Source organism: Crinia signifera, chromosome 9, assembly GCF_055691185.1.
Source record: "Crinia signifera chromosome 9, ASM5569118v1, whole genome shotgun sequence".
Lineage (NCBI taxonomy): Eukaryota > Metazoa > Chordata > Amphibia > Anura > Myobatrachidae > Crinia > Crinia signifera.
In genome coordinates, this window is record NC_139225.1 from 138,004,991 (window position 1) to 138,016,027 (window position 11,037).

Here is an 11,037-nt window from a genome sequence, read left to right on the forward strand (position 1 = left end):
TCGGGATGTGGGAGTTACAAAGGCACTGGAAACTTGGTCAAAATTGATGGCAAGATGAATGCAGCATGTTATCAGAAAATACTGGAGGAAGATTTGCACTCATCAGCCCGGAAGCTGCGCATGGGACGTACTTGGACGTTCCAACATGACAATGATCCAAAACACAAGGCCAAGTTGACCTGTCATTGGCTACAGCATTGAGCCACTGTGGGGAGATCTCAAACGTGGACAAAGGTAATTCCCTAGGGAATATACAGGCGCTTTGACACGAGCTGTTGCTTCAATGTAAGCTGCTGCTCAAAGAGTGGGGGTAGTCACTCCCCACTAAAAAGACAAGAAAAGGAGACAAGCACAAGGCAAGTCGAGCAGCGCTATAAATAATTGTACCAGATGATTGAAAAAGTACAAATTGTTTTTACTCACATGAAAAACACAATAAAATACACAGTATTACAGTACAATAAAACAGTATAGGGGGGGGAATTTACTTTTATTTCCCCCCCCCCCTATACTGTTTTATTGTACTGTGCTTGTCTCCTTTTCAGATCTCAAACGTGCAGTTCCTGAAAGACAGCCCAAGAATGTACAGGAACTGAAGGCTTTTTGCCAAGGAGAATTGGCAGCTTTACCATCTGGGAAAATAAAGAGCCTCATCCACAACTACCACAAAATACTTCAAGCTGTCATTGATGTTAAAGGGGGCAATACTCAGTATAAAGAACTGGGGTATGTAAACTTTTGATCAGAGTCATTTGGGTGGTTTCTGTTGTCATTATGATTTAAAAAGAGTAAACACAGTTGTTTGACAAAAAATGGCTTCACCTAACCACTAACCATGAGTTATCAATCATATTCTCTGACAAATGGCCAAAAAAATCACAAATTCTGCTAGGGTATGTAAACTTATGAGCACAACTGTAGCTTAAATGAGCATGGGCAAGTAGCACCATCAGAAATGCATCTGTTTCTAGTGGAACAGGTCATGAGTTCTAATTCAGGGTGAGACACTTGCAAAAGTTATGTTTAGTACAAAGAGAATGTGATGTCTATTGTCCAGCAAGGAGAGGGAGTCAGCCACCGAAAAGATATAAAGAAAATAAACTGATTCAAATTTGCAGTGGAGGAATGATGGTTCCCCCTTTGGATCCCAGTGGTAGATGACTCCATTGCCTCCCAGAGTTAAGCCTCTGCTCCATAGTTTTAACTTCAAATTCCCATAGTATAAATTACTTTTGTAACATCAAAGTTTAAGAAACTTGTTCTAGAGATATAGAAAACCAGACTTGGAAAGTTGAAGTACTGCTGGAAGCCCCATCTATTTGCAACCCTGAGGGTCAAATCTATTAAGCTTGGTTAAGTGATAAAGTGATACCAAACTAACCCCTAACTGTCAGATTACAGTCTGGGTTTCAAAAATGACATCTAGGATATAATTGGCTACTGCATTATCACCTTCCACTTTATCACTTCACCAGGCTTAATACATCTGCCCCTGAGCTCCTTGTTTTTTTCATACATTATTGGGTCATTGTGATGCTAGGCACACTGGTAATGTTGTTTTATGTAGTTTCCACTATTACCAAATATGAAAATCTCAGTAAGTGATGGGTCAGCAGAGAATGCATGAAACCATTGCTTCTCTTCCTAAATGACCACTGCAATAGAAACATACTAAGAGCCTGCCCAAATCCCAATGCAAATTATACCATGTCATATGTCTACCAACCTGTATTTATATGATAAGTAAGATACTGTAGTAATGTTCTTGTGACAAATCACTGGCAGAGCTTCAGCAATGACCGCTACTCCGTCTCAGAAAAATAAATGATCCTATCTGGGGGAGTTTCTGGGTTCTCAGACTCCGTCATCACATTTTTATACATCACGTCATGAGATGCTGTATTCTTGTCAAGGTATGGTATATATTTACGTAATTGAAGTTCTTGTTATTGGAAATATGTGTGTACATATGTATTGGATGGTAGGGTTATATCAACACCAGTGGAATGACATTAAAGACAGCCCAGTTGCTTAATCAGTGAATGGTTTATTTGATGTTAGGTGGTCTCTGTGATACACTAGGCGCTATCGATGAAGTAGAGCTTGAGTGCAACAAGGTCTCTAAGTGGAGCTAAGCAGGAGATGTTTATCCTACACAGCGGTAAGATGCCACGGTACTTGTGTATTTTGGCGGCGCCCATCGCATCGCATACCATTACGCATGCGATGATATGCGATGCGACGCGATTTCGTTGGTTAGTGTACGATGGCATACAATTTTCAAATTGTATGCCATTGTACATGGCATACAATGCCATACGATGCGATGCGATTAAAATTGTATAAGCACCCTAATGGGTGCTTATACAAAATTGTATAAGCACCCTGTTACGCGTCCTACCACCTTTTCATACCCCCACTATCCACGTCGGCGTGGAGTTGAGAATAGATTAGTGTGGCGAGCGCAGCGAGCCACCGAGCCCGAAGCGTGGCGAGCGCAGCGAGCCCCACGAGGGGACGCGGATACCTGTGAAGCCCGCAAAGGGACGCATTTACCTGTGAAGGTATCCGCGTGCGCTTGCCACGCTTCGGGCTCGGTGGCTCGCTGCGCTCGCCACACTAATCTATTCTCAACTCCAAGCTCATGTGGATAGTGGGGGTATGAAAAGGTCGTAGGACGCGTACCGCCGCCCCTCGCGGGCTCGCGGCGCTCGCCACGCTTCGGGTTCACGTTTATAGTGGGGGGGGTGGCGTGGGGGTGCATTTAACATTGTAAGCACCCATTAGGGTGCTCAAAAGCACCCTTTAGGGTGCTTATACGATTTTTCATCGTATAGGGGGTAAAAATCGCGTCGCATCGCATGCCATCGGGTGCATGGCATGCGGTGCGATGCGATACGTTCATCGAACAATGCTGAAATCGGGCGCCGCCAAAATACAAGTACCGATGCCACAAATGCCCAGTAATATCCTTGATGAAAATCTTGGTTATGGAGTGAAGCCACCCCTGAGGAACCCCCATGAAGCCTGCTCAGTAGCGCACTTGACAATCAATAAATCTGAAGTGTTTCTTTTTTTGCAGTATGAATAAGAGCAATATAGTGTATTCAATTTATTTCTATCTTTGAGTACATTTAGTTTGATTTTATATAACCTTTATTGCTTTTAACTATAACATGTGGCGCTATGGAATTCCTTTCCAAATCCAAGTACAACTCAGTCGTGATATAAAACTTGACTCCCATCCGTATTATGCACAGAAATACTCTTCAAAAGCTGCTACAACACAGGGCTGGCTCTACCATTAGGCAACTTTAGAGAGCTGCCTAAAGTGCTGAGATCAGGGAGGGGTTGGGGTGTGGTCCTTTGAAAGGAGAGTCTGCCTATCACATTAATAAGGATGTCTATGTGTAAGACATCCACGTTGTACTTAATGCAGGTGGCAGTTGTAGAACTTCTAAGATGCAATCTCTACACTTTCACTTGAGGATTTGGAAAGTGGGTATTGGTGTCAATGTGGGGTTGCAATAGGTTGAAGTTTTGCCTAGTGTGCCGAGAGTCTCCATGCTCTTTAACCTTAATCAGCTGTGCCCCTTCCCACTAGATTGCAATCAACCTCATAGTAATAACCTGGCCTACTCTTTGGTTTCTTGTGTGCATTTATCTTATTTATCTTTTATGATGAAAAACAATAATCTTTTAAAATAACAAAGTCATCCAATGCACAGAAGACACAAATGGATAGCAAGCAAACAAGGAGATAGGGCATACATGACTGCAGAACACAAAACTAATGCGTTGGCAGTAGACTTCCCGAGACAAATGTGCAAACATGATTTTCTGAAAGCTCTAGATATGCAACGAGCCGAGAATGTGCTCCAAACAGTACCCTGGCTAAATGAGGTTGAACATACTGTAAGTGTAAAAATAAGATAACTTTTATATTTATATATAGATATACTGTATGTATACAAATATATTTACATGTATCTTTATAATAGCAATAATATGTTCTCTCAATGGAAAACCACCAGCCTTACCCTTTTATGTTTGGCTTTTATGTCTAGGAAAAGGGTAAAAAGGTTAAAAGAACAGACCACCGTATATATAACATGAATAAGAAACAATTATTTGTCAAAAATGAATGAGGCAAGTGTGCTGTCATATATAGAACCAGTGCTCTATATACACAAAATAATTATAAAGGTCTTCTGACTATAGCTGTAGGATGAGTTAATCAAATAAGAAATACTCTGGTGAGGTCAGGAACAGGCGCTTGGCTATTGCTGAACAAGAGCAAAGGTGGTTTAGTAGCAGGATATCAAGGGTCAGAAATGTAAACATTCCTAAAAAAGGACTACTCTCACAATTATGTCTGCCAATATTGTAAGTCCTAATATGAAGAACCGTCATAGAAAATACACATCCTCCAGCTTTTCCCATGTAATGGTTTTTATCTTCCTGGAGGCAGATTAGAAAGCCATTTTATGCATTCAATTGGTGCTGCTTAACAGCATCACCCTAGGGATCGATGAGGAGTATAAAGAGGAAGGAGCAACCCTTTGAACCTGTTTAATAATTAAGTATCTACATTCTTCTTCAGGTTTTAGAATTGCTGGCAGATTGTTAAGCAAAAAAATGGGCAAGAGTTGGACCTTCAACAGACTTGGGTAATCCCACTAAGCCAGTGGTGCCCAAACTGTGTGCCGTGGCTCCCTGGGGAGACTTGGGACACTTGCAGGGGTGCCACGGGCTAGTGGACCAGGACCAATTCAAATTATGTATGGTCAATTATTGATGGACAAAAACAGTTCTGGTTACTGCCAATAATAAATATGTGGACAAACAGAAGCAAATCCTGCCCTTTACCATATAACTGAACCTAAGGATCACATATAAACACAATCTACTTAATTTTTTTTTTCGACTTTTGTTTTTGGCCTAGGGTTGCCGTGAAAAACTTCTGATACGCTAGGGTGCCATGATTCAATAAAGATTGGGATCCCCTGCACTAGGCGGATATTCTTCTGATGTGACCTATTCTCTAGGTCATCCAATTTGTTCCACAGCTGATTTATTTTCAGTATGGGGACTCTTAATGGTTTGTTTAAGTGAATTCACTTAATGCATTGATGCTTCTGGTGTCTGTGACCCTGTACTGCAACTGCTGTGTGACAACATGGCATAATAAAGAGGCCATAGTGACAATCAATGACAGGGGCATCTAGTGGGTGGCCCACTAATCAAGCATCTGCTGCAACGTTCCTAAAAAGTGAGAAATGTAGATTTAGATTCCCCATCTAGTGCCATAATGGGAGTCGTCTGGCTCTGCTTCCGTCAGGTCTGCTGTGAAGCAAGTGGCTGGCTGTAGGATGGAACCATCTCTATCGGAGAGCTGGGTTAGGTAAGCAGCAAAAGGAGGGGGCAGGTGGCCATTATAAAGTTAATTAGCCAGGTAGTGAGAGGTGCCGTACGATGACATTGCTTGCTTCATCTATGTCAATTAGACAACACATGTTTATATTCAAATATTTGTTTTTTATTTTAAATCCTCTTTTATCATTTTGTTTTAAAACAACTTAAATAACGTTTGTATGCTGAAATATTTGTTTTTTATTTTAAATCCTCTTTTATCATTTTGTTTTAAAACAACTTAAATAACGTTTGTATGCTGAAATTACATCTTTATTTTTCAAGCTGTAGATTACAGGGTTCAGTAATGGGACAGCAGCTGTGTTAAACAAGGAGGAAAGCTTATTGGAGCCCAAAGAGATAAGGGAAGTTGGACGAAAATATTGATACGACAAAGTGGCATAAAGAAGGGTGACGACTGTGAGGTGTGAGGAACAAGTGAAGAAGGCCTTACGTCTTCCTGTGTCTGATTGGATCCTCAGTATGGTGCGAATTATAAAAATGTATGAAATTAAAGTCAGCATTAATGGGGTAAAAGTCGCAACTAAAATCCCTTCAATAATTATGTAAAGTTGAATAGCTGTGGTGTCATTGCAAGAAAGTTTAATTATCGCCAGAAGGTCACAATAGTAATGATTGATTTCCATTGACGTGTAGCACGTAAAAGATGATATTTCCACAAAACATGGCAGGATATCCAGAAATCCCCAAACCCAGCAGACACAGGCCATAAGAGAGCACAACTTATAGTTCATAACCGCGTAGTAACGCAAAGGGTTGCAGATGGCTACATAGCGATCATAACTCATAGCTGTCAGAATTAGTAGCTCATCACTAGTAAAAGATACAAATAAAAATACTTGCGCAAAGCAGCTATTAGGTGAAATAGTTTTATCTCCTGAAATAAATGAAATAAGAACTTTATGGAGACTTAGGCCCTTATTCAGAATCGTGCGGTACGGCCCGCGTGCGGCCGTACCGCCGATGTTTTTTGTCTGCACATGCGCAGAGGTCATTCTGCGCATGTGCAGCCCCCTTCGCCGCAGACGGATTTCGTCCGCCGCAAAGGGGGCGGATAGGGGCGTGAGGGGCTTCAGCCCCTCATTTCCCTATGTGTACGCCCCGCGTTTCATGGGCGTTCCCATGCAAACGCGGGGCGTATGCATGGTAATGAGGGCATGACGCCCTCATTACCATGACATGGGGGCGGAAAGCTGACGTCGCCGGATGTCAGCTTTCAGCCCCCTTACAAGCTCCCACACGGACGATTGTCCGTGTGGTCTGAGCTTGCGGGAGCTGCCGCGGCGTGCGGGCCTGCCTTCGATGGTCGTCGACCATCGAAGGCAGGGGGCAGCTCCCACCATGGTGGAGGCGTAGCCTCCACCATTTTTGAGCGGATCGCCAGCCGTCCGTGTATGGACGGCCGTGGCGATCCGTCTGGTGGGCGGCCCTTGGTTTGTGCGGTCGGAGCCCCGTGTGCGGCTCTGACCGCACCAACCAGAATAAGGGCCTTATTGTGGAACAACAGATATCCAGGATAGACAAATTATTCAGGAAAAAGTACATGGGCGTGTGGAGACGGGGATCCAGGCAGACCAGTAGTAGAATGGTCATGTTAAATGCAAGAGTGGTGAGATAAATCAGTAGAACAAGAAGAAAGATTGGAACCTGAAACTCTGGGGCATCTGAAATACCTTTAATAATAAAATAGGATAGCTTGGTATTGTTTAATTGTTCCATTTGCTTATCTCTTCAGCGTACTTGAAAAGAAGGAAAAAAATGTGTCTGTATCACAGCTACAGTCTAATAGTTATTAATAGCTGCTATGATGGAATTTGCCTGATTTAATGTAATTTTGAGTAACATTAAACACAGTTTTATTATTTTGTCTAATTTATGGTGAAAAAATTCTCTGAAATTTTAATTTATTGGTGCAAGAACTTATAATGTATATCCACAAAATACAGACAATATCTTAAAAAAATAATTAACTGTGGTCTCCGACGGTCTTTGTCTGCAAGTTGCTATTGTATGATAGGAGAGTAATTCTCTAATAGAACAGACAAAGGTTGATTCACAAGGCTGTGAATTTGCAGCCTTGCGAGTCCACCAAACCCTGCCTAGCAAATGGTGGCCTGGGTGTACCCATTCGAAGCAACAATTTACTTGCAGGACCTGCGAATGGATGTTACACAGTAACATTCATTTGCACCAACATCATTCAAGTCACTTACATATGTGTGGACGCTCGAGAGGAAGTGCGCGGGCAGCTGACATCCAGTGGTTGCGATTGCACACAGGGAGAGAGGACAGGCTGCCGCTGCCTCTCTCCCCAGCTCAGCATACGGCACTGAGCAGCGTGTGCTGAGCTGGGGAGAGAGGCTGTGCTGCCTGGCTCTCTGAAATGCGGGAGGAGGGAGCGGGACCCAGGCCCCTCAAACAGACCCGGGCCCAGGTAAAAAGTACCCGGCGCTGATGATTATTACTATTAATTCTACACTTATTGATTATGCCACAATATCTTATGTTCTTCATATTGTCTTGGCATAAGATATAAAACTAAAATCCTACAGTTACATTGCATGATTGTCAGCCCTGTAGGTGCCAGCACTGGAATACAATATTCCTTTGATGCGAGTTAGGCATATACATAACAAATCAGGAGCATTTAGATTGATATTACTCTATCTTGCTTCGATGCAAGAAGTTAACTAGACTCCAATTCTTAAAATCATTATTATTTATTAATTTAATACATTACCACATCATTGAATGAGAGACTACATCCTCACAGTGCAACCGTCAGTTCACCAAGCCCCTCAAATATAAGAAGAACCCGGGTGCAGCCGTTACTATCAGTTATATGTTATGATGATTTCTATAGACATTCCCACTACTACTCTCTTACCACCTCCTTGATGCGTCACATTGTGTATATGTCCTTATTTTCAAATGTGTCTGCGTGTTCTTTCTGGCAGTTATAAACTCAAGTATTTTCGACGTACGTATTACTTCCGGCAAACCTGACGCTATCATGTGATACATTTAAGGGTTGTGTGCATATACTCTGGAAATTATTGAACTTATTGTTTTGCAATTGCAGAACATCTGTACTTGATTATAGTTAGCTACTGAAACTAGTTACTGCTGCATGATATCGTGTTGGAGACATGTGGATATACAATCAGTGGCGTAACTAGCTTTTGGGCGCCTCCTCGCCGTTAAAGGGAGGGCGCCCACCCACGCGCCCCGCCGCACCAACCCCCGCCCGCCCCGCCGCACAAAACCCTCGCCCGCCCCGCCGCACCAACCCTCGCCCACCCCGCCGCACCAACCCCCGCCTCGCCGCCCATGCAATCCCCCCATCCCCCGCAGTCTTACCTACGCTCAGTACGCGCTGGTCCCGGCTCCCTTCTTCTGCTATGAGGACCACCACAAAATGTCCGCCCCCATGCAGCAGACAGTTTCAGAGAACTGTCTGCTGCATGGGGGCGGACATTTTGTTGTGGTCCTCATAGCAGAAGAAGGGAGCCGGGACCAGCGCGTACTGAAGACACTGACAGGTAAAGGCTGCGGGGGATGGCGGCGGGGTGTAACTATAGCACTGCAGCCCCCAACGCCCGCACATGCACAGCGCCCCCCCGCGGTCGCGGGGGCTGCGGTGCTATAGTTACGCCCCTGTATACAATGACTAGAATTAAATATCTTTGACAATTCCACCCTTTGATCAGGGACATTGTACATGTGCCCTGTCAACTCCGTGGATCCTAAAGTTCGCTCAACATCATCTCATGGAAGCTCTCTATTGTTCACTTCCTTGAAGTAACCTTCTGAATACATCATAAACTACATTTATACATTGTATAGATGATCGAAATTGGTATTTTGATCACAAGGAGAAACTTTGTCAGTGAACACATTGGGGGAAATTTACTAAGATGTGTATTCTACTTAACATGTGATGTTGCTATGGACAACCAATCAGAATCTACTTCTTTTTTATTTAGCACCCTCTAGAAGATAGTAGACAGGATCTAATTGGTTGCCCAAAGCGACATCACATGTGAAGTAGAATACACATCTTAGTAAATGTCCCCCATTACAGTATATTTGACAACCATTTCCACGTTCCTGAGAACCATGGCCTAACATCTAAGTATGACCATGATGCATGATTTACATTTTATTTTAATTACATTTTCTAAATTCCTCCTTCATATCACTAATTTCATTCATACATCTGTAACATTATCGGTCAAATAATTACAACAATGTGGCTCATCAATGTGCAAATCAAACATTATTCTCTGGGTTGAGTCGTTAAACAGTCCAAAAATTATTGTTGTAATAGTTTATTGCTTTTTAGCTTTTAGTTCATGTCCATCATATTCAAAACTCTCATCATAAAGTTCAGTAACATTGACCATTAATGAAGCAGGATCCATACAGATTGTTGATTGTCCAAATAGCCACAATTTCCATATCTTAAGATAATTGCCAAAGTGGTATCAATACAATGTTTTACTGAAGAATCGAAATATGGAATATATTTCCTAATAACTGGAATATGTCTCTTTTAAGACATTGATCAACCTGTGAAAAGACTCTTTTTAACTCATCATGGGTTATTGTATAAAACAGTGGTACAATTTTTTATTTTTCCCAAATAGCAAAGACCATAACTATTTCTAAACATATTTCCCACAAACATAGTAAATATCTTTTTTTTTTGCATAAAGTAAAGAACATCATACTCTAGTACTATGTTGGAAACCATTATTCCTAACTACAATATCCTACATCAATGTATGGTATTTCCTGGTTTTGGAAGTGTGTACATTTCTCCATTTGCCCAAACCTGGTTTCAACTCACTTTTAGTCTTGTTGAAAAAAAACAATAATACATTATATAAATCACAATCCTTTTCCACATATTTTCTAAAGTAACTATTTTAGTTATTTCCATATGAGAAACATATGGCAACTTTTTTTTATTCATCAATAGTCTTAGTGCAAACCATACAATCAGTTGGATTTATTACCTGTACCAACAGTGCATGTTACTTGGATATTGTTTTGAGTAATATACCACTTTATCCATACTTCAGAGTATACACCTCTCCTCTGGTGGTTTAGTAAGATAATCACAAATACATCTTTCAAAAGATTAAACTCTGTTCCTTATAGATGTCATCAAGTATTCTTTTTGACCTGCTTAGAAGGGATAAAGGAATTGGACTTAGTGAAAAAACCCTCATCCATGATAATATATGGGTACTCAGATCTCTACTAGTTCTTTCTCCAAAGTAGATAAATCTTAATACTGTAATGCCCATGATTGCTCCACTCAAGCAATATTTTCTTTAACATTGTCCAGTCAGTATAAAGCCAGTTGAAAAACTCCCTTAAATTCAAATCAGACTTGGTGTCTGTCCACAAATTAGAGTCTTTAGGTGTTTCTGAAAGTTGGTTCTCTCACCGTTTTGCAATGTGACCTGCGAATCCAGGTAGTTGTCCTTCTCGGCAACCTTTATAGTTGTACCTGTTGTCAGCCATACTTGCCAAGGACCGTCCCATCAAGCTGTAAGGGAACCTGAACACAACAAACTTCTCACTATAACATGG

General features: G+C 41.8%; 1 protein-coding gene across 1 annotated transcript; it reads right to left on the reverse strand.

Annotated features, from left to right (window-relative positions):
* Positions 1-5,633: 5,633 nt before the first annotated feature.
* On the reverse strand, positions 5,634-7,152 carry LOC146036936 (olfactory receptor 8D1-like). The gene is made up of 2 exons (XM_083160771.1): positions 6,923-7,152; positions 5,634-6,342 (listed from the first exon to the last, which is right to left on the reverse strand). The coding sequence occupies exons 1-2, from the start codon at positions 7,150-7,152 to the stop codon at positions 5,634-5,636; spliced, it is 939 nt and encodes a 312-aa protein (XP_083016897.1).
* Between the last annotated feature and the right edge of the window lie 3,885 nt (positions 7,153-11,037).

Coding starts and splice junctions, on each gene's coding strand:
- LOC146036936 (XM_083160771.1), bottom strand. CDS start 7,152: ATGGAACAATTAAACAATACCAAGCTATCCTATTTTATTATTAAAGGT. Junction 6,343..6,922: donor ATCTGTTGTTCCACAATAAG/GCCCTTATTCTG, acceptor TAAGGGCCTAAG/TCTCCATAAAGTTCTTATTT.